The following is a 23,817-nucleotide window of genomic DNA, read 5'->3' as shown; positions in this document are numbered from 1 at the left end:
TCTGCGCGTTGGGGGACGCCCCGCCTCCCGGGCGCCGGGCCTGGACGGGCCGGGAAGTGGCAGATCCGGTTTGTTCGGGCGGAGCCGAGGCCGGGCTGCGAGGGAATGTGCGGAGACGGGTAGGCGGCGGCAGCATGGTGGTTCCGGAGAAGGAGCAGGTACCGTGGCCGGACCCGGGCCCGAGGGCACAGGGAGCGGGGCGCCTGGTCCCCGGTTCCCGCAGCGGCGGGTGCTGCGGACCCAGATTCGGGGGGCAGACGAAGACGGGGTGTCGGCGGGCCCGGACTCGCGGGTCCGTGGGAGCGGCTCGGAGGCGGCTGCGTGTGCGGTCGGGACTCCGCGGTCCCGGGGAGGCGGGCGCTGGGGTCCCTGATCCTGGTCCTGGGGCAGGACACGGGGTGCGGGGCTGCGTGCCCCCGAGACGTGAACTGGAGCCCCCACTCCCCCCCGTCCCTGTCCCCAGAGTTGGATCCCCAAGATCTTCAGGAAGAAGACGTGCACGGCGTTCATCGTGGACCCCGCAGACCCGGGGTGAGGAGTTCGCCCTGGGGACCCGCCCTCCCCGCCCCTGGCCCCGCCCCCGGCCCCCCTCGTCCCCGACGCCTGACCCCGGGGACACTTCCAAGGGCGTTCCCGGCGGCGTGTCCCTCGGGGAGGGTGCGGGTCGCTGCAGACGCGTCCAGCCTCTCACGCTCCGGCCGGGGTCAGTGTCAGCGCCGGGCTCGGTTCTGTCTCTTTCCTTCCCCTGGGCTGTCTGTCTCCTGTGTCACTCTCTGTTTTTCTTTCTTGCCTGTCTCTGTTCCATCCATCCGTCCGTCCGTCCGTCCGTCCGTCCATCTGTCCATCCGTCCACCCATCCATCCGTCCGTCCATCCGTCCATCTGTCCATCCGTCCATCCAAGAAAGCTTCCCTCAGGGCTCCCAAGACGGCCCACTTTTCAGGAGCACAGGCCCTGCCAGGGCTCAAATTTCACCTGGGGGCGCGCGCTGTGTGGCTTTGGGCAAATGACTGCCCCTCTCTGGGCCTTACCTGGCCTCTGTGTGCGTAAGAGCAGACCCTACCCCCCAGGGCCGTCGTCGGCAAACTGTGGCTCTCGAGCCACATGCGGCTCTTTGGCCCCTTGAGTGTGGCTCTTCCTAAGCCTTAGGAGCACCCTAATTAAGTTAATAACAATGTACCTATCTGTATAGTTTAAGTTTAAAAAATTTGGCTCTCAAAAGAAATTTCAGTCGTCGTACTGTTGATATTTGGCTCTGTTGACTCATGAGTTTGCCGACCACTGCGCCCCAGGGTTACGGTGAGAAACGGTTGAGTTATTTCTGGAGCCGTGCCGGCCCACGGTAAGCCCTGAGAAATGCCTGCAACTCCCAGGGGCAGGGAGCAGGTACCGCCTGGGCAGGTCCGGAGCTTATGATGGGGGGGGGGAGCCAGACGGGTTGCCACCCCTGAGCCGCTCCTGGCCTCCAGGGACCGTCTCTCAAGTGGGTTTGGGCTGTCTCATTACTGGCAAGACAGTCTCTGGGCGTGGGGTGTGTTTGTCGTGCGCCTGTTGTGTTGATGCAGTCTGGCTTGCAACGATGGCTCAACAAACAGCTGTGCATTTAGGGGGTGAGTGTTCTAACACTTCCTGGTGGGCACTAGGGTGTGGTCAAGAAAGTGTAGGAACCTCTGGTCTAGCGGGCGGAGGGTAGCGGTAAGGCCAGGCAGGAGATCCAGATGCGAAGGGCGTGCCACTGGGTCCCGCGGGAGCTGGGGAGGAGACGGGGCATCACTCATGTCCTGGGGAGGAGGGGCCAGTGCGGTGACATCTGAAGGATGAGCTGGAGTTCCATGGGTGAAGGCTGAAGGCGGGCTGGAGAGAGGAAGGCGGGAAGTGATTCCGGGAGTGGGAACAGCATGTGCAAATTGACCATGTGATGAGGCTTGAAAATGGAGTGGAGTTCAGGGTGCACTGTCGGGAGAGTGGAGGCCAAGGAGGTTGGCGGGGCCAGACCTCACGGGGCCTCCAGTACCACTCGGGGGGCCCGGACCTTGTCCTAGGTTGCTGGGGACCCACGGGAGGGGCAGGGGCAGCTCTGGGTGCGGGAAGACCCTGAGGGGGCCGTGTCAGGATGAATAGGAGTGCGGGAAGGCAGGGAAGAGTTTGGTCAAGGGTCCAGGTGGGAGGGGAAGAGGCCTGAGCCAGGCCAGGTCTGTGGGGACACAGGAGGGGACACAGAGAGGAGGGGACGCGCACACGGGTAGGACCTCGGGGACTGATGGATTTGGGGAGTAAGGAGAGTGGCTCCCGGACATGTGGCTTGGGGACTGAGAGACAGTGGGGTTGTCCCCACAGTGAGGGACCCAGGAGGATGAGCAGGTTTGGGGGGGCGTTGCGGGGCTCGGTGAGAGATGTAGTGAGCTGGGGCCCCGGGGCACTCCGGGCCTCGCAGACCTGGGTCGGGGACTCAGGGGAAGGTCTGGGACTTCCATCCAGGCTTTGAGAAGTCCTAGCTGTGGGTGGTAATGGAAACTGGAAGTGGGGGAGGTGTTATGGGAGAAAGCGTGAAGTCAGGGAGGTTGCCAACTGGCAATTCCGTGACCTGTTTTCCCCCAATGGGAGAGCAGTTTGCAAACACCTGTCTCCAAACGCAGCCTCAGGTCCCAGGCCTGGGGCAGCCTCTTCCTTTCCACCTGATGCTTCCTTCCCTGAAGCGACTTGCCTGGCCCCTGGGCTTCAAGTTTGAGACTGGTGTGGGGAAGCTGCGTGGTCCTGGATCTGGGGACCACCTGACGCTCAAGGGGGGAGGAAGCCACAGATGAGGGAGGACAGGACGAGCTGCCAGGGGGAAGGTTTCTGCCACTTCGTGGTAGTCAGATAAGACCTGAATAGAGGCCATTGTATTTGGGGACACTCGGTAATTGCCGATCTTATCGGGAACAATTTCAGTTCCAGCGGCCACACTGAGAGGGAGGGCGGGGCGGAGGTGCGAGTGCAGAGGGAGCCGGCCAGCCCCGGCCCGCGGACGTTCGGTCGAGGTGGAGCTGTCCTGCAGCCACTGGCCACACGCAGCCCCTGACCGCTCCGAGAAAGTGGCTTTTTAACTTTTATTTATTTATTTTTAATATATATTTTTATTGATTTCAGAGAGGAAAGAAGAGGGAGAGGGAGATAGAAACGTCAATGAGGAGAGAGAAGCATTGATCAGCTGCCTCCGCACACGCCCCACACTGGGGACGGAGCCTGCAACCGGGGCGTGTGCCCTGACCGGGAATCAAACCGTGACCCTGGTTCATAGGTCGATGCTCAACCACTGAGCCATGCTGGCCGGGCTGGATTTTTAATTGTATTTCACTTAAATTTACTTGAATACTAGAGGCCCGGTGCACGAAACTCGTGCAAGAGTAGGCCTTCCTTCCCCCAGCTGCGGGCACCAGCTTCCTTCTGGCATCTGGGACCCAGGCTTCCCTCGCAGCCCCAGTTTGTCTGGAAGGACACCCAGTCTAATTAGCATATCACGCTTTTATTATTATAGACAGAGAGCCCCATCTGGCTAGGGGCTTCTGTATGGACAGCTTGGGTTCTGGAACATTCCTTGGATAAGTTTTGCAGGGAAGGGCTGGTAGGAAGTCGATGGAAGGGAACAAGGGAGTCCAGGGATGAGGCTGAGATGGGTGAAAGGATCAGGGGGGTAAACCAGGACCCTGGAGGTAGACCCAGGAAGGAGGTAGGGTGCGTCTCCCCTGAGGCTCTCCCTGTGCCGGTTGCTGGGCCGAGTGTATTCTGTTCGCGGACCGGGTGGCCATTCTTTTGTTGACCAAAGTTCGGTCTTCACATCTCTTATCAAGTCCATGTGCCGCTTGTGCTGTCCTTCCCATAAAGTTGGTCCTGAGGCCACAGCTCACTCACTGCCTTTGTGTAAACGCGCGTCCCCGTTCTGGAATCGAGGACCAAAGAGATTCAGATACATTTGCAGCTAAACCCCTCCTTCCCCAAACCGGGGTTCCTTGCTTTCTAAAACTCTGGTGCCGGCTCTGCCCGGTGTGGTTCCGTTGGTGGAGTGTCGTCCCAGGCACTGAAAGGATGTGGGTTCGATTCCTGATCAGGGCACATGCCCGGCTGCGGGCTCGATCCCTGATAGGGAGCATGCAGGAGACAGCTGATGTTTTGCTCTCACATTGATGTCTCTCTCTCTCTCCCTCTCGCTTCCTCTCTCTCTAAAAGTCAAATTAAAAAATCGTTAAGCCTGGCCGGTGTGGCTCAGTGGTCACGGTTGGATTCCCGGCCAGGGCAGGTGCCTGGGTTGTGGGCCCCAGTGGTTGGTGTTTCTATCCCTCTCCCTTCTTCTCTCTCTAAGAGAAACCAATAAAAACATATTAAAAAACCCACCTCTGGCCAATGGCATGTAGATAGCAGGGGCTACTTGTATGTTTGTTTAGGGGGGAAAGTATCATAGGTGGTGCACTTGCCGCAAAGAGAAACGAGCCACACAAGACTATTACAATGAAAACCAAAGAAAGGGGTTGGCCCTCTCGCCGGGAGCTGTCGCCAGCCCCGTTTCAGAGCCTGCAGCCGGCGTTTCAGTGTTAAAGAGAAAGCTGTGCGCCCCGTTCCGGCCCCAGCCGAGCCTCTCTCCCGGGCAGTAATCAGGACTGAAAAAGGAGTGACGCCCTCGCTGTGTTTGTCATTCGAGGTTATTTAAAGCTCTGCGGCGCCTGGTATGTCGCCCTCGTTCCAGGCACGTTGCACGATGCCGCTGGCGCCTCTCAGGGCGACGGGCCAGGCTGTGTTGTTAATGCCTTTTGCTTTGAGGGGGATTTAGCTCAGAGAGGTGAAGCCACTCGCCCAAAGCCACACAGCTGCCTCAGCCTCTCTGGATGGTTCTTTCCTCGGTGAACATGGTCCGTGTGGACGGGGCAGCGAGGTCCCACCGTCCTCCTGGTGGGCAAGGCACTGTCTCTCCTCCCGCCCGTGTCCTCCTCAGGCTGCGGCGCCAGGAAGGGGCAGGGCCGGGGTCAGCGGGGACGGTGACGGCCTCTGGGGCGCGGGCAGAAGTATGGACATGTCTCCAAGACGCTCGGGGCCGGGGGCCGTCTCTGGGGTTCACGCGCCCCCTTGTCCCTCCCCCGCAGAGGGACCCTGTGCCAGTGCGGGCGTCCCCGGAGTGCCCACCTGTCCGTGGCCGTGGAGGACGCGTTCGGGGCGGCCGTGGTGACGGTGTGGGACAGTGACTTACACACCACGGAGAAGCCCACCGATGCCTACGGGGACCTGGACTTCATGGGCGCCGGCCGCAAGGCCAGCAATGTGAGGCCTGCATGCTGGGCAGGGCCAGGGGCGGCCAGCGGGGCGGCAGGCTGGGGGCTCTCGGAGCTGGGGCCTGGGGCGCCCCAGCTGAACAGGTGTCTCCCCATTTGCCCACCCCTGTCTTCACCTCCCTCTGGGTGTCTGTCCCCCTCCCTCTGGGTCTTTGTCCCCCTCTCTCTGGGCTTGTGTCCCCCTCTCTCTGGGTGTCTGTGTCCCCCTCTCTCTGGGTCTGTGTCCCCCTCTCTCTGGGTCTGTGTCCCCCCCTCTCTGGGTGTCTGTCCCCCTCTCTCTGGGCTTGTGTCCCCCTCTCTCTGGGTGTCTGTCCCCCTCTCTCTGGGTCTGTGTCCCCCTCTCTCTGGGTCTGTGTCCCCCTCTCTCTGGGTGTCTGTGTCTCCCTCTCTCTGGGTCTGTGTCCCCCTCTCTCTGGGTGTCTGTGTCCCCCTCTCTCTGGGTCTGTGTCCCCCTCTCTCTGGGTGTCTGTGTCCCCCTCTCTCTGGGTCTGTGTCCCCCTCTCTCTGGGTGTCTGTGTCCCCCTCTCTCTGGGTCTGTGTCCCCCTCTCTCTGGGTCTGTGTCCCCCTCTCTCTGGGTGTCTGTGTCCCCCTCTCTCTGGGTGTCTGTGTCCCCCTCTCTCTGGGTCTGTGTCCCCCTCTCTCTGGGTCTGTGTCCCCCTCTCTCTGGGTCTGTGTCCCCCTCTCTCTGGGTGTCTGTGTCCCCCTCTCTCTGGGTGTCTGTGTCCCCCTCTCTCTGTGTCTGTGTCCCCCTCTCTCTGGGTCTGTGTCCCCCTCTCTCTGGGTGTCTGTGTCCCCCTCTCTTTGGGTCTGTGTCCCCCTCTCTCTGGGTGTCTGTGTCCCCCTCTCTCTGGGTCTGTGTCCCCCTCTCTCTGGGTCTGTGTCCCCCTCTCTCTGGGTGTCTGTCCCCCTCTCTCTGGGTCTGTGTCCCCCTCTCTCTGGGTGTCTGTGTCCCCCTCTCTCTGGGGCTCTGTCCGCCCTCCGGGTCCCTTTGGGCCTCTGCTTCCTTCCTTCTGGTCTCTGTGCCCCTCTTGTGTCCCCCCCTCCCCTGTGTCCACAGTTCCTCCGACTCTCTGACCGCACGGATCCGGCTACAGTTTATAATCTGGTCACGCGCACATGGGGCTTCCGGGCCCCGAACCTGGTGGTGTCAGTGTTGGGGGGGTCGGGGGGCCCCATCCTCCAGACCTGGCTGCAGGACCTGCTGCGCAGCGGGCTGGTGCGGGCCGCGCAGAGCACAGGTGACTGAGGGCGGGTGGGGGGCTCTGCCTCCTGGGCCGGGGCTGGCTGCTCGTCTCCCCCACTTCTCTGGGATGCTGCCTGCCCCCCTCTCTGTGTGTGGGTATTTGTCTCACACTCTGTTCTCTCTCTCTCTGTCTTTATGCACCTGTGTGCTGCTGGACCTCACCGTCATCACCCCCTTTGTCTGTAGGGGCCTGGATTGTCACCGGGGGGCTGCACACAGGCATTGGCCGGCATGTGGGCGTCGCTGTGCGGGACCACCAGACAGCCAGCACTGGGGGCACCAAGGTGGTGGCCATGGGCGTGGCCCCCTGGGGAGTGGTTCGCAATAGAGAGGCCCTCACCAACCCCAAGGTAGGACCCGGGGGCTTGGAAAAGGAGGGGTTTGGGGGCCTGGACTCCAGGGTCTGAGGGAGGAGGGGCCGGGGGCCTGGATCCCTGGGTCTGAGGGAGGAGGGGTTTGGGGACCTGGACCCCTGGGTCTGAGGGAGGAGGGGCCGGGGGCCTGGACCCCTGGGTCCGAGGGAGGAGGGGCCGGGGTCCTGGACCCCTGGGTCCGAGGGAGGAGGGGTTTGGGGAGCTGGACCCCTGGGTCCGAGGGAGGAGGGGCCGGGGGCCTGGACCCCTGGGTCTGAGGGAGGAGGGGCCGGGGGCCTGGACCCCTGGGTCTGATGGAGGAGGGGCCGGGGGCCTGGACCCCTGGGTCTGATGGAAAGACTCCCTGGTCTGGCCCCTCACCCCCCAGGGCTCGTTCCCTGCGAGTTACCGGTGGCGCGGGGACCCCCAGGACGGGGTGCAGTTCCCTCTGGACTACAACTACTCGGCCTTCCTCCTGGTGGACGATGGCACCCACGGCCGCCTGGGCGGCGAGAACCGCTTCCGCCTGCGCTTCGAGTCCTACATCGCCCAGCAGAAGACGGGCGTGGCAGGTGCGTGGCGTCTCCACTGGCCCCGGCCCCGGCTCGGGACCCAGCGGCCTGATCTGGTCAGGATTTGGGGTTTGGGGCGAGGAGGAGGTTTCTGTGGTCAAGGCCTTCCCGGCATTTGCTGTATTTTTTTAAAAAAACCCTTTATCTGAAATCGGAAATGCACAGGAGTGGACAGCTCGCTGATTTTTATTATTTTTAATAAACTAAATTTTCTTACGCCACCAGCACCTAGATCGAGAAGCAGTATTGGCAGCCCCAGAAGCCTTCCGCCCGCACCATGGGCCATCTCATCCTGCTTCTAGCATCACAGAGTACTTCTGACCTGTGTTTGTCTTCACTACCATCTGTACCTTTTGGAGCCTGGCTTCTGACACCCGACATCATTTCTTTCTTTCTTTCTTTTTTTTAAATCTATTTTTAAAATTGATTTCAGAGAGGAAGGGAGCGGAAGAGAGAGAGAGAAACATCAGTGATGAGGGAGAATCATTGATTGGCTGCCTCCTGCACGTTGGACGGAGCCAGCAACCCAGGCACGTGCCCTTGACCGGAATCAAACCCGGGACCCTTCAGTCCACAGGCGGATGCTCTATCCCAGGGGTCCTCAAACTACGGCCACATGCAAATACAAATATTGTATTTGTTCCCCTTTTGTTTTTTTACTTCAAAATAAGAGATGTGCAGTGTGCATAGGAATTTGTTCATAGTTTTTTTTTTTTTTTTTTTTAAATATATTTTATTGATTTTTTACAGGGAGGAAGGGAGAGAGATAGAGAGTTAGAAACATCGATGAGAGAGAAACATCGATCAGCTGCCTCCTGCACACCCTTTACTGGGGATGTGCCCGCAACCTAGGTACATGCCCTTGACCGGAATCGAACCCGGGACCCCCGGTCCGCAGGCCGACGCTCTATCCACTGAGCCAAACCGGTTTCGGCCATAGTTTTTTTTTTTTAAACTATAGTCCGGCCCTCCAACGGTCTGAGGGACAGTGAACTGGCCCCCTGTTTAAGAAGTTTGAGGACCCCTGCTCTATCCACTGAGCCAAACCAGCTAGGGCCCGGCATCATTTCTGTGGGCTTCATCCGTATCATTGCCTGAGTTGTGGTTTGTAAATAACCCATGAGTCAAAGAAAAACAAAACAAGACACGTTTTGAATATATGACATACCGATGCTTTTGAGATGCAGCTAATGCAATACTTAGAGGAAAATGTGTAGATTTAAGTGCATAATATCCAAAAGAAGAAGAAAGGCTGAAAATGGTTGAGTTAAGCCTCCAATTTGAAAAGCTTTAGAGCCCTGGCTGGTGTTTCTCAGTGGTTAGGCACCCTCCCGTGCACCAGAAGATTTGATTCCGGTCAGGGCACTTGTCCCGGCTTCAGGCTCCATCTCTGGTAGAGGGTGTGCAGGAGGCAGCTGATCGGTGTTCTGCTCTCACATCAATGTTTCTCTCTCTCTCCCCATCTCCCTTCCTCTCGCTCTAAAAATGAATAAAAATAGCCCTAGCCAGTTTGGCTCAGTGGATAGAGCGTCAGCCTGTGGACTGAGAGGTCCTGGGTTCGATTCCAGTCAAGGGCACATGACTGGGGTTGCGGGCTCGATCCCCAGTGGGGGGCGTGCAGGAGGCAACCGATCAATGATTCTTTCTCATCATTGATGTTTCTATCTCTCTCTGCCTCTCCCTTCTCCTCTGCAATCAATAAAAATATATTTAAAAAATAAATAAATAAAAAGCAATAAAAATAAAAAATAAAAAAAGAACCCTAGAAACAACACAACAAATCAAATCTAGGGAACATAGAAGCAAGAAAATAGAACAGAAAAGGGCAGAAATTGATGAACTAAATACATGTATAGTGAGGAATATCAACTAAAACAAAAGTGGGGTTTTTTTGGCAAAAATTTCTGTTTAATTTTTAAACTTTACTTCGCTTTCTGGCTACATTAATCTTATTTGTTTTTAATGTTCATACAGTAAAACTTATTTTTGGGGTGTGCAGCTCTACGGTTATAGATTCATGTGACCATTTCCACGATCAGGACACAGTATGGGCCTCTTACCTTGAAAGCATCCATTTCTTTTGTACTCCAGCCCCTAGCAACCACTGATCTCTTCACCACCACTCTCATCTTCTCTTTTCCAGAAGGCCATATAAATAGAATAATAAAATGCATAACCTTTTGAGACCGGCTTTTCATGCAACCTAATATATTATGGCAGTTTTAACATTCGCCCTTTGGAACAAATCAGCTCATACCAAACAGTTAATTACCTTCCCTACCTAGCTCCAACCCCTCTATTGGGGTAATTAGTCTTACACAATTTAGACTTTATCCCTTTATACCTTTATCTATGCTTATAAAATTCTACGCAATTATATTTCCAGCTATATGGTGTTTCTTTCTTATATTATACATATTACACTTTCTTTTTTTTAATATATATTTCTTTATTGATTTCAGAGAGGAAGGCAGAAGGAGAGAGAGAGAGAGAGAGAAACATGAATGATGAGAGAGAATCACTGATTGGCTGCCTCCTGCACACCCCCACTGGGGATCAAGCCCGCAACCCAGGCACGTGCCCTTGGCCGGAATCGAACCTGGGACCCTTCAGTCCGCAGGCCAACGCTCTATCCACTGAGCCAAGCCAGCTAGGGCTCATATGACACTTTCTTATGGCCATCCCTTTAGGTCCGAACTTCTTTCTTTGGGGGGGAGTGGGGGGAGGGTCCCAACTTCTTCACCTTGCTCCCACTTCTAATAAATAGTTGTATGATATTCCTTAGTTATGGGGGTAACATCTGTTGTTTATGTTTCTGAGTTGATGGATACTTAAGGCTTTACCAGTGCTTGGCACTATAAGGAATGCTGGATAAATATCTTTGTGTGGACATGCAGAATTACATTACAGTTGTCTTAAATTCTATACAGTAGATTCCCCGAGTGATATTGCTGTGGGTGTATATCAATAGGTAGACTAGATAATTTTTCTAAAAACTTGTAGTGCCCTGACCGGTTTGACTCAGTGGATAGAGCGTCGGCCTGCGGACCGAAAGGTCCCAGGTTCGATTCCAGTCAAAGGCATGTACCTTGGTTGCGGGCACATCCCCAGTGGGGGGTGTGCAGGAGACAGCTGATCGATGTTTCTAACTGTCTATCCCTCTCCCTTCCTCTCTGTAAAAAAAATCAATAAAATATATTAAAAAATAAAATAAAATAAAAACTTGTAGCAATTTTCACTCCCATCGAGAATATATGAGAATGTCCTTTTCCATTTAGTCTCAACCAGCTCTAGACACTCTTGCTTCAATTATTTTATTTTTTTCCAATTTCATGGGTAAAAAGTAACATCTCACTTTTAATTTGATTTTTTTAATTCATCTAATAATATTAAGAGATGTAAACATATTTTGTTGGCCAATCAGATTTCCTCCGTTATGAATTGCCTGTTCATATTCTGTCTACATCTTGTTGTTGTTGCCAAATCTCACCCAAGAATGTTTTTCCCTTTAATTTTTTAGAGAGAGTTGCAAGGGAGGGAGAGGGAGGAGAGGGAGAGAGAAAGAGAGAGAGAGAGAGACATCAATGTGAGAGACACATCTATTGGTTGCCTCCTGCATGCGCTCCTACCTGATTGAACCTGCAACCCAGGTACGTGCCCTTAACCAGGAATGGAACCTGTGACCCTTCGGTGCACAGGCTGATGCTCTAACCAATGAGCAACACCAGCCAGCATATTTTAAAATTGGATTCTTTCTTTCTTGTCTTTTTATAGGCATTTTTGTATCCTGTCAATAGTAACCCTTTGAATATTAGATGTATTGTAAGCTTTAAAAAATATTTGTTTTTTATTGACTTCAGAGAGGAAAGGAGAGGGAGAGAGAAAAACGTCAATGTTGAGAGAGAATCATTGGTTGGCTGCCTCCTGCACGCCCCCTACCGGGGATCCAGCCTGCGACTCAGTGTGTGCCGTGACCAGGAATTGAACCGTGACCTCCTTGTTCATAGGGCTCCAAAATTTCTTAACTCTGACATTTACTCTTCCATGTGAATTTTAAAATGATCCTGTTCCATTAAAAAAAAACAAAAAACAAAAAGGGGCCTGGCTGGTGTGGCTCAGCGGTTGAGCATCGACCCAGGAACCAAGAGGTCACTGGTTCGATTCCCAGTCAGGGCACATGCCCGGGTTGTGGGCTTGATCCCCAGTGGGGGCTGTGCCGGGGGCTGCCAATGGATAGCTTCCTCTCTCATTGATGTTTCGGTCTCTCTATCCCTCTCACTTCCTATCTCTCTAAAAATCACTAAAAAATACATTAACGAATAAAATAAGCCGAAACACGTCCAAATTCCTCCTACCCTCCTTCTTCCCCCAAACTGCATTTAATTCCTTTGTTACTTTGTGACAGGTTAACATGGCACTAGTTTTTCCATTTATTCAGGCCTTGCCCTTACGTAATTTTTTTTGGTCAATTTCTTCATAAAGGTCTAGTATTTTTCTGGATGAATTAATTCCCAGGTATTCTATACCTTTTAAAAAATCAAAACGTGAATAAGAGACACGTTTTGAGAAAAGTTCTTGATTTTTGTTTCTTTTTCTTTTTCTTTTCTTTTTAAAAAAATGTATTTTATTGATTTTTTACAGAGAGGAAGGGAGAGGTATGAGAGAGAAACATCGATCAGCTGCCTCCTGGACACCCCCCACTGGGGATGTGCCCGCAACCAAGGTACATGTCCTTGACCGGAATCGAACCTGGGACCCTTGAGTCCGCAGGCCGACGCTCTATCCACCGAGCCAAACCGGTCAGGGCTGTTTATTTTTCTTATATCAATTCTCTTACCAAATTCTCTTATTAATATTTACTCATATTGAGGGGAGTCTCTACAACTGTCTGAGACTATAAATCATATTTTCCTCCAAATAAATTCCTTGGCTCTTCCAGCTTAAAAAAAATACCATTTTCATTATTTTATTCTTTGACACCATTATGCCCGGATGAGTGTGAATAATAATAATGCGGTCTCATTTCTTCCTGTAATGGGAACAGATCTTGTGTGACTTTAATATGTGGCTTTGGTAGATATTTTTATTGCGTTTGGATCGTCCTTTCTTTTCCTTATTTCCTTCATTTCCTGTTTGAACCTTCATCTTCTCCTGGCTCCTGATCTTCAGCAACCACAGAACTGCCGCTAACAAAAACCGGCCTCGCTTGGGAAGCCAGGAGTCGGGGCCCCGGCCCCTCCTTCCTCAGGGAGCTGAGCATTACTGTCTTCAAAACCAGGCCCCTCCCCAGGTGCTCAAAGACAGGACAAGTCCCATGAGCCTCAGGGCAGAGGACTGGGCAGAAGCCAACCTTTGCCGCAGGGACTCCTGGCAAATGTCCACCGTCCCTGGCAAAGGCGGACGGAGGTGACCACACCCTGGCCCTCTGCTCTCCCCAGGGACTGGCATTGACATCCCCGTCCTGCTCCTTCTGATTGATGGAAATGAGAAGATGCTGAAGGTACAGTCAAGAGCCCAGACCCTTGGGTGTCAGGGGCTGGGGGCGCGGGCCCTGGGTTTCAGGGGAGGAGGGAGCGGGGGACCTGTACTTCAGGTGGGGTGGATCCCTTCATCCCTTCCTTCCCTGACCTAACTCCCCCCTTTATCTTGTAGCGGATAGAGAACGCCACCCAGGCCCAGCTCCCCTGCCTCCTGGTGGCCGGGTCTGGGGGCGCTGCGGACTGCCTGGCGGAGATCCTGGAAGACACTCTGGCTCCAGGGAGAGGAGGGGGCAGGCAAGGGGGTGCCCGAGATCGGATTAGGCGTTTCTTCCCCAAAGGGGACCCCGAAGTCCTGCAGGCTCAGGTATGACATGGAGGGCCCGACTCTGGATCCTGAGATGGAAGGGAGCTGGGGGCCTGAGCTCCTGGGACTGGAGAGAGGAGGGTGCTTGATGAGGGCTGGGAGTCCTGGGTCCAAGGGAAGCGGGTAGTAGGGACCCCGACTCGTGGGTTTGAGGGAGGAGAGGCCTGGGGGCCTGGACTCCCGGGTTCTGGGAGCAGAGGGAGCTGGGCGCCTGGAAGACCAGGTCCCGAGGCCCCCTGTGTCCCTGTGGCCAGGGCCCCGGTGGAGCGGGCTGGCGATGCGGAATTTGGTGTTCTGCAGGTGGAGCGGATCATGACCCGGAAGGAGCTGCTGACAGTCTATTCCTCTGACGACGGCCCTGAGGAATTCGAGACCATTGTTTTGAGGGCTCTTGTCAAGGGTAAGACTTGGTCCCCCCAATTCCTCCGCTCTCTCTGCTCAACTTTGGACAGTTTTCCTGGCCTGGGGGCTTACTCATCCCCTCTCCTCTAAGGCCGTGCCCCTCCGCACCTCTTTCTTTGTATCCTTCCTCTTTGCACTGTTTCTTGAGGCTTTGCATGGTGCTTTTGAACAGTTTCCCAAGAGACTTTCTTTATATTTCAGCACTGCTTTCCTTCTGTCAGATCCATTTATCCATCCTTTCATCCGTTATCCATCCATCCATCCATCCATCCATCCATCCATCCATCCATCCATCCATCCACTCATTCATCCATCCATTCATCCATCCATCCATCCATCCATCCCTCCATCCATCCATCCACTCATCCATCCATCCATCCACTCATCCATCCATCCATCCATCCATGCACCCACACATCCATCCATCTATCCACTCATCCATCCATCCATCCATCCATCCATCCATCCATCCATCCATCCACTCACCCATCCATCCATCCATCCATCCATGCACCCACACATCCATCCATCTATCCACTCATCCATCCATCCATCCATCCATCCATCCATCCATCCATCCATCCACTCATCCATCCATCCATGCACCCACACATCCATCCATCTATCCACTCATCCATCCATCCATCCATCCATCCATCCATCCACTCATCCATCCACTCATCCATCCATCCATCCATCCATGCACCCACACATCCATCCATCTATCCACTCATCCATCCATCCATCCATCCATCCATCCATCCATCCATCCATCCATCCACTCATCCATCCATCCATCCACTCACCCATCCATCCATCCATCCATCCATCCATCCATGCACCCACACATCCATCCATCTATCCACTCATCCATCCATCCATCCATCCATCCATCCATCCATCCATCCATCCATCCATCCACTCATCCATCCATCCATCCATCCACTCATCCATCCATCCATGCACCCACACATCCATCCATCTATCCACTCATCCATCCATCCATCCATCCATCCACTCATCCATCCATCCACTCACCCATCCATCCACTCATCCATCCATCCATCCATCCATCCATCCATCCATCCACTCATCCATCCATCCATCCATCCACTCATCCATCCATCCATCCATCCACTCATCCATCCATCCATCCATCCACTCATCCATCCATCATCCACTCATCCATCCATCCATCCATCCATCCACTCACCCATCCATCCATCCATGCACCCACACATCCATCCATCTATCCACACATCCATCCATCCATTCATCCACTCATCCATCCATCCATCCATTCACCCACACATCCATCCATCCATTCATCCACTCATCCATCCATCCATCCATTCATCCACTCATCCATCCATCCATCCATCCACTCATCCATCCATCCATCCATCCATTCATCCACTCATCCATCCATCCATCCACTCATCCATCCATCCATCCATCCATCCACTCATCCATCCATCCATCCACTCATCCATCCATCCATCCATCCATCCACTCATCCATCCATCCATCCACTCATCCATCCATCCACCCATCCATCCACTCACCCATCCATCCATCCATGCACCCACACATCCATCCATCTATCCACACATCCATCCATCCATTCATCCACTCATCCATCCATCCATCCATTCACCCACACATCCATCCATCCATCCATCCATTCACCCACACATCCATCCATCCATCCATCCATCCATCCATCCATCCATCCATTCATCCACTCATCCATCCATCCATCCACTCATCCATCCATCCATCCACTCACCCTTTCTTCCCCTTCTACGTGCCTCCAGTATGTTATGTTCCAAGCACTGCAGGGTGGGGAGTCAGAGATGAGCCAGAGCACTACCTCCCAGTGAGGAACGCCTGATGTTTCACTGGAGGAATGAATGATGAAAACCAAGGTGGGGGGCATAATGGCACCTGGTGGACGCTGAGGGCAGGGCTAGTTTATTCACTCAACAGGCACCATCCTAGGCTCCAGAGGTTATAGCAGATCCGTATCCTGCTCGCAAGAGCCCCTGATCCTACCAGGGCTGTTTGGATGCAGCCTTAAATAAAATTTAAGACAAAAGCTTGGGGGAGGAACCGCCGTCAATGAGGGGAGGAAATTCTAAGAGGAATGGTGTTTAAATTGGGCCTTGGAGACCCAGTACTTTGGACTTAGTAAGATGAGGACATGGGAGACATAAGTGGTCACGGGGATTTCCCAGGGCTCTGTGGGGATGTGGGCGGGGAGGTTATTTTTGGTGTTAGACGAGTTTCACAGGGAAAACACCCCAGCTAAAATCTCCTAAGAGGCATAGTATCAATTTACAAGGTGTTCTCAGCCCCAGGCCGCCCCCCCCCCCCCCAATCGTATCCACCATGTTCTGTGGCAGCAGAAAGAACAGTTGCTTCTGATTTGGGAGTCAGATAAAGCTGTGTGCACAGTGGCCTTGAGAAAGAGGCTTTCCTCGCCGAGTCTGAATTTCTCTCTCTCTGAAAAATTGGAGATAATACCTTGCAGGGTGTTGTGAGCTGAGAGGCAGCTTCTGAGCAGTGCCTGGTGCCTGGTGGGGGTGGGGGGACCCAGTAAATGAGAGGTCTTCTCAGTGTGACCCTCTTTCTCACTGGGACGCCTCCTCACACAGAGGATGACAGTGGGCCGATCGGCTTCGCTTTACGGAAGTTCAGGCACGAGCTCCTTGGGAGAAAACAGCAGCGCAGCGAGACGTGGTTTGGGGGTGGCGGCGGCGGCAAGCCCGTTCCCTGCAGAAGTGGAAGCGATCCGATCACACTCTGCGGGGGAAATTGGAGCCGGCGGGCGGGCTGTGGGCTGGGTGATGGCCGAGTGGAGTGGATGGGGTTTCAGCAGGTGAGGAAGGAGGGAAGGGGGAAGGGACGAAGGCCAGGCACCGTGCTGAGCAGCTGGCGTGCGTTTCTGTCCCTGACCCTCCTCCCCGCCTGCAAGGATTTCCTCCCCACTTTGCAGATGAAGAAACTGAGACACAGAGAGGGGGGAAGTGGCTTGCCCAGGGTCACACGAGGTAACAGAGGCCAGGCTTCCATTCGGGCCTGTCTGACTCTCCATCCAGCCCACTGCACGGGCTGTGTTGGGGGTGGAGGGTTGGGGGGGGAGAGCCACGTGGATGGCATGCAGCACGTGGCCTGAGACAGCCAGTGAGGGGAGCAGGGCCAGACCACCCTGGGCCTCAGCTGAGGCTTTGTCCTGAGGGGCATGGGAGGGACAGGGTCAGTCCTGTGTGTAGAAGGACCCTGGGGGCCAGGTGGGGCAGACTAGAGAGGAGAGGAGAGATTGAGGAAAGGAAGAGACTGCAGCGGAGGTGATGGGACAGGATGGAGCTGGGGCCTCGGGGACAGTCGGGGGCGGGGAGAGAGTCAGGGGCTGGAGAGAGAGGGCTTAGGCCAGTGATGGCGAACCTATGACGCACGTGTCAGAGGTGACACGCGAACTCAGTTTTTTGGTTGATTTTTCTTTGTTAAATGGCATTTATTTTTTATTTTATTTTATTCGTTTATTTTTAAAATATATTTTATTGATTTTTTACAGAGAGGAAGGGAGAGGGACAGAGAGCTAGAAACATTGATGAGAGAGAAACATCGATCAGCCGCCTCCTGCACACCTCCCCACTGGGCATGTGCCCGCAACCCAGGCACATGCCCCTGACCGGAATCGAACCCAGGACCCTTGAGTCCGCAGGCCGACGCCCTACCCACTGAGCCAAACCAGTTACGGCTTCCTTGCTCTTCTTAAGGACCCCCAGGGTCTCCCAGAGTCCCTAGAACAGTAGTAGGCAAACTCATGAGTCAACAGAGCCAAATATCAACAGTACAACGATTGGAATTTCTTTGAGAGTCAAATTTTTTAAACTTAAACTATATAGGTAGGTACACTGTTATTAACTTAATTAGGGTCCTCCTAAGCTGGCCTTTGCAAAAAACATCCTCAATCTGATTGAGGTACGTTCGCTGAGGTGGACCCCTTCCAACTCTCCCATCCACACTCGTCTTGTGTACTTGTTTCGTCTATATTCGCATTTTTTCCTATCCTCATTTTCTGCTCCTGCCCCCTCTTCCCTCTTACACGTACTCTATGTTTCAGGACGTGAGGGCGACTTAGGTTTGCGATCGGATCCTGCGTTTTCCTGCACCCGCCTTTGCTCCAGCTGCTCCTGCTGCTGAAGGCGCTTTCCGCCTGAGATGCACACCTTCAGCTCCACCGGCCTCCCCCAAGCCCCGCTCAGACCCACCTGTCGCACTCAGACCCCGGTGACCGCAGCCTCCCCGGCCCTGATCACATGCTATGCCCGCCTCCGGCGGTGCCCATCACCCTGAGGGTAGTTGTGTGGTTCCGGGACCTATTTCCCTGGAATGAGCTCCTTCCGGGCAGGGACTGGATCCAATTTCTCCATCCCTCCCCGTGCCTGGTCCATAACCTACCTCAATAATGTTCAGGGAGCGAATGATTCCCTTCCTTCTTCCTGGGGCCTCTACACACTGGCTGCTCTCTGCCCCTGAGTTGAATGACTTTCTGCTTGACTTCCCCGTCTCCCCAGAACCTGCCAACACCACCACTTATATGGGATTTAAAAAAATTTTTTTATTGACTTTTTTGTTTTGTTTTGTTTTGTTTTGTTTTTTAGAGAGAGAGAGGAAGGGAGAGGGATACAGAGATAGAAACATCAATGTGAGAGAAACACCAATTGGCTGCCTCCCGCACGCTCCCTCCTGGGGATCGAGCCGGACACCCGGGCATGTGCCCTGACCGGGAATTGAACCAGTGACCTCTTGGAGCCACACCAGCTGGGCTTAATATGCAACCCCAACAGCAAAACAGACACGCATCCGATGTCCCCGCCCTCCCCCTGACTTTTCCCTCCGCCTCTCTCCCTTGCAGCCTGCGGGAGCTCCGAGGCGTCCGCTTACCTGGACGAGCTGCGTTTGGCTGTGGCTTGGAACCGCGTGGACATTGCCCAGAGCGAACTCTTCCGGGGTGACATCCAGTGGCGGGTGAGGGGGCGGAACCGGGGCTGGGGGTCCCGACAAGGGGAGGCACTTGACATGTGGCCTGTCCATCCGCTTCTTATTGTCCAGTGTCCGCATCCTGTTCCCTCTCCATCCGTCACTCAAGTCTCTACCCCCATCCCTGGCCCTTCACCTCTGACCACACCTGGCTTCCTGCCTGCCCCTGCTCATCTCCCCCCCCCCCCCCCCCCCCCCGTTCATCCCGCCCCTGTCAGTCCGTCCACCTGGAGGCCTCGCTCATGGACGCCCTCCTGAATGACCGGCCGGAGTTCGTGCGCCTGCTCATCTCGCGTGGCCTCAGCCTGGGCCACTTCCTGACCCCGACGCGCCTGGCCCAGCTCTACAGCGCGGCGCCCCCCAGCTCGCTCATCCGCAGCCTCCTGGACCAGGCGTCCCACGGCGCGGGCGCCAAAACCCCAGCCCAGAAGCCCTCCGCCGAGCCCCGGCTCCCCGACGTGGGGCGGGTGCTGCGGATGCTGCTGGGTGAGATGTGCGCGCCGAGGTACCGCGCGTGGGCCGCGGGGGATCCCCACCGCGACCACGGCTGCAGGGACAGCGACCATGGCTGCCCCGAGAGCGTAAGGACCCGGGGATGCTGGTGGGGGAGACCCAGAAGGGCTGGGGGTGGGGCTACGCTGTGAGGGGGTGTGGCTACGCTGTGAGGGGGTGTGGCCACGCTGTGAGGGGGTGTGGTTACGCTGTGAGGGGGTGTGGCCACGCCAGGAGGGGGTGTGGCCACGCCAGGAGGGGGTGTGGCTACGGGGGGAGGGGTGTGGCTACACGGGAGGGGGTGTGGCCAGCTGACGGTGTGTGAAAAGACTGGGGCAGGGGCCGATGGGGGCCGGTTAAGGGCGGTGTCGGGGGCGGGGCCAGTACTCACCACGCCCCCTTGCCTGCAGTCCCAGCTGCTCTGCCGCAGGGCCCCCTCGGAGCTCATGCTGGACGCGGTGCTGGGCCAGACCCCCTGGAGCGACCTGTTTCTCTGGGCGCTGCTCCTGAACAGGGCGCAGATGGCCTTGTACTTCTGGGAGATAGTGAGTGCTGCCCTGGCCGCTGATTCTGCTCTCCGCGTCCCTGTCCTTCGGTTCTCCCAGACCCCGGTGTCCCCCGTGACCTCTGATGTCACCCTGACCCCCACCACCCAGTCCTCTGTTCCTGGTGTATGACTCCAGCTGCTGCTGCTGCTGCCTCCCCTCCCTCCCCACCCCCCGCCCCAATATGTCATCCCCCCCCCTCCAATGTCATGCATTTCTTGTAACTGGACTTTTCTGTTAACAATATATATTGGGCCTTTCTCTTGTGCATACATGGGAATTAACCTCTTTCTTTCAAACTGTCTGTACAAAGAAGTTAGACGTTATTTGGTAGCCAACGGGCATCATTTAAACATTGGTACACTTGCAATTTATTTTATTTTATTTTTAAATATATTTTATTGATTTTTTACAGAGAGGAAGGGAGAGGGATAGAGAGTTAGAAACATCGATGAGAGAGAAACATCGATCAGCCGCCTCCTGCACACCTCCTACTGGGGATGTGCCCGTATCAAGGTACATGCCCTTGACAGGAATCGAACCTGGGACCTTTCAGTCTGCAGGCCGACGCTCTATCCACTGAGCCAAACCGGTTAGGGCTATTTTTATTTTTTTAAAAATATATTTTTTTATTGATTTCAGAGATGAAGGGAGAGGGAGAGGGAGAGAAACATCAGTGATGAGAGAGAATCATGGATCGGCTGCCTCCTGCACACCCCACACTGGGGATAGAGCCCGCAACCCGGGCACGTGCCCTGACTGGGAATCGAACTGTGACCTCCTGGCTCATAGGTTGACACTCAACCACTGAGCCATGCCAGCCGGGCAGTGCACTGCATTTAGATACCTTGTTGTAGCTGCAATGTAGACGGGGAAGACTAGATAGAGACAAAGAAGCCAGGTAAGAAGCCACGCTGGGCTCTCCAGGCAGCCGAGGTGAGGGCCTGACTACAGCAGGTGGGATAGAGGTGTCGGGACACATTTGAGAAGTTGCAAGGTTAAAAAAATAAATAAAAAAACTTGTGGGAGTTAAGTCGGATCTAAGATAGAGCTTATTTTTATGCCTATATGCGATAGAAATATCTTGACAGGACTCTTCAGCTGATCAGGTCAGGGGTTGAATACAGACTTTATTATTATTTTTTTAATCCTCACCCAAGGACATTTTTCCATTGATTTTTAGGGAGAGTGAAAGAGAAAGGGAAAGACAGAGAGAAACACATCGATTGGTTGCCTCCTGCACGAGCCTCTCCCCGGCCCCGAATGTGCACCGGTTGGGTCTGGGATTGTGAGAGGGCGCAGGCCAGGCTGAGGGACCCCAACGGTGCACGAATCCGTGCACTGGGCCTCTAGTTGTTGCATATAAGTGTTTAATCCTACATGTTAATTCTACTGAGGTTCCTTGTGCGAGTCACTTCTCTCTCTCTTGCGGTTTTCAAGATCCTTTGTTTTTGACTTTCAACAATTTGATTTCTTTCTCAGTGTGGATTTCTTTGAATTTTCCTCTTTGGAATGCCTTGGTCTTCTTGGATGCATAAATTCATGTATTTCATCAAACTTGGAAAGTGTTAGGCCATCTTATCTTCAAATGTTCTTTTGTTTCTTTCTGCCTGTCCTCCCCTTTTGGGAATCCCACTATACATATATCGGTATGTCTTATGGTGTCCTACAGGCCTCTCGGGGCTTGTTAATTTTTGGTTCATTTTTCCTTATGTGCCTCCAACTGTATAATCTTCATTGATTTTTCTTCAAGTTCACAAATTCTCTTCTGCCTCCTCAGAGCTGCCGCTGAGCCTTTCTGGTAAATTTTTCATGTCAGTCATTGCACTTTTCTGCTCCAGAATTTCTTATTTGCTTACTTTATTATTATTATTATTATTATTATTATTATTATTTTAAAATATATTTTATTAATTTTTAACAGAGAGGAAGGGAGAGAGATAGAGAGCTAGAAACATCGATGAGAGAGAAACATCGATCAGCTGCCTCCCGCACATCTCCCACTGGGGATACGCCCGCAACCCAGGCACATGCCCTTCACCGGAATCGAACCTGGGACCCTTCAGTCCGCAGGCCGATGCTCTATCCACTGAGCCAAACCGGTTTTGGCTGCTTACTTTATTATTATTATTATTTCTCTCTCTTTATTCATATTCTCTACTTGATACGACATCATTTACCTGGGTTCTTTTAGTTCCTTTTTCATAATTTCCTTTAGCTCTTTTTTTTATTTTCCTTTAGCTCTTTAAGCATGTTTAAGACAGTTGCTTTAAAGTGTCTGTCTAAGTCTGAGTTTCCTTAGGGACAGTTTTTATTAATTTCTCTTTTCTTGTGAATAGGCCATACTTTCTTGTTTCTTTGCACGCCCCCAAATTTTTTTTTGTTGGAAACTGGAATTTTTAATATTATTCTAAAGTGGCCATTCTGGATATCAGCTCACCTCCTCCCTCCAGGGTTCCTCGTTGCTTCTTCTTCTGGCGTGTTGGCTGAGTGGCCTTTCTAAGCTATTTTTGTGAAGTCTGTATTCTTTGTCATGTGCGGCCACTGAAGTCCCTGTTCTGTTAGCTCAGGGGTCAACTGGTGACTTGATAGAGATTTCCCTAAATGCTTGGGGGCGGGGAGAGAGAAACCCACACCCTCCCAGCCTGCAGATTCACTCCTTGTCGGAGCTGTCTTTCAACGCGCAGGCAGGCTGTTTACACTTCTGCTTTATCTGTTGCTTCCTGGTTTGGTTGCCTAAAGGTCAGCCTGAAGTGAAAGCTCGGGGCTTTCTCCAGTCATTTCTGGGCAGGCATCCAGGCTTGTCAATGCACGTAGCCTTCTAAGTCCCTTGGTACACACAGGGGCTTTATAAACCCCGAGTCCCCCCAGGTTCTCCCTCCCGCGCTGTTCAGTATGTCTATTACTACCCGGGCTGCTATTCTTTTGTCTTTTTTTTGTTCTTGAGTTCTAAGGGGGCCGCTCTTTATTTTTAAATGCTTTCAAACACCACCTGGGAAGCCACTTCTGTCCTGGGGAAGTTCCAAGGACAGTGGAACAAAGGCAAGCTCTTGAGCTGTTTTCTTCAGGGAGCCGCACACAACCACACACACAACCACAGTTACTTAAGAGTAAGATCTGAATTGCTGCCCTAACCGGTTTGGCTCAGTGGATAGAGCGCGGGCCTGCGGACTCAAGGGTCCCAGGTTCGATTCCAGTCAAGGGCATGTACTTGGTTCTGGGCACATCCCCAGTAGGGGGTGTGCAGGAGGCAGCTGATCGATGTTTCTAACTCTCTACCCCTCTCCCTTCCTCTCTGTAAAAAAATCAATAAAATATATTTAAAAAATAAAAATAATCATTCTCCCCTTTTAAAAAAAAAAAGATCTCAATTGCCCTTCTGGTACCCCAAACCCACCCCTTCAGGCGCCACTGAGCTGGGGAGTTGGCCATGGTAAGCAGGTTAGTTAAAATGTCACAGTGCTCTTTAAAAATATATATATAGATTTCAGAGAGGAAGGGAGAGGGACAGAGATAGAAGCATCCATGATGAGAGAGAATCATTGATCGCCTGCCTGCCCCACACCGGGGATCGAGCATCGAGCCTGCAACCCAGGCATGTGCCCTTGACCTGGAATCGAACCGTGACCTCCCGGTTCACAGGTCGAAGCTCAGTCACTGAGCCACGGCTTACTGAAATTTAACAGTTTCGTTCTTCATTGAGCATTTTCCTATTTGTTGTACGCTTTATATGAGGTTCCAGAATTTTTTAAAAAGTGGATTCTGACAGTTTGGGCCAGCTTGTTTGTTGCTTTTGTGGAGGGATGGCGTTTGAAGCTCTCTACCCGGCATTTTGGGTGACATCTCCAGCTGCTCCCCGGCCTGTCCTTAATCTCTGAGGCCATTCTAACCAGCCCAGCCCCTGCTCTCTGAACTCTCTGACGCAGCGGTTCTCAACCTTCCTGATGCCGCGACCCTTTAATACAGCTCCTCATGTTGTGGTGACCCCCAACCATAAAATTATCTTCGTTGCTACTT

General features: G+C 53.5%; 1 protein-coding gene across 7 annotated transcripts in view; it reads left to right on the top strand.

Annotated features, from left to right (window-relative positions):
* Positions 1-23,817, top strand: part of TRPM4 (transient receptor potential cation channel subfamily M member 4) — a 42,250-nt gene continuing 18,433 nt past the window's right edge. For 2 of the 7 annotated variants that reach the window (XM_036307100.1, XM_036307104.1), the window contains exons 1-12: positions 1-158; positions 464-531; positions 5,114-5,288; positions 6,358-6,538; positions 6,730-6,893; positions 7,285-7,468; positions 12,907-12,968; positions 13,121-13,312; positions 13,613-13,712; positions 18,639-18,751; positions 18,982-19,344; positions 19,666-19,800. In XM_036307100.1, the coding sequence (XP_036162993.1) occupies positions 135-158; positions 464-531; positions 5,114-5,288; positions 6,358-6,538; positions 6,730-6,893; positions 7,285-7,468; positions 12,907-12,968; positions 13,121-13,312; positions 13,613-13,712; positions 18,639-18,751; positions 18,982-19,344; positions 19,666-19,800 (1,761 nt within the window). In that variant the 5' untranslated portion in view covers positions 1-134. Of the gene's footprint in view, positions 159-463; positions 532-5,113; positions 5,289-6,357; positions 6,539-6,729; positions 6,894-7,284; positions 7,469-12,906; positions 12,969-13,120; positions 13,313-13,612; positions 13,713-18,638; positions 18,752-18,981; positions 19,345-19,665; positions 19,801-23,817 lie in introns of those variants that run through there. The other 5 variants (XM_036307101.1, XR_004967260.1, XM_036307099.1 and 2 more) reach the window with 5 other exon arrangements.

Source organism: Myotis myotis, unplaced genomic scaffold (assembly GCF_014108235.1).
Source record: "Myotis myotis isolate mMyoMyo1 unplaced genomic scaffold, mMyoMyo1.p scaffold_m19_p_45, whole genome shotgun sequence".
NCBI lineage: Eukaryota > Metazoa > Chordata > Mammalia > Chiroptera > Vespertilionidae > Myotis > Myotis myotis.
Note: the sequence above shows the minus strand (reverse complement) of the source record. Positions and strands in the feature narration are given on the sequence as shown.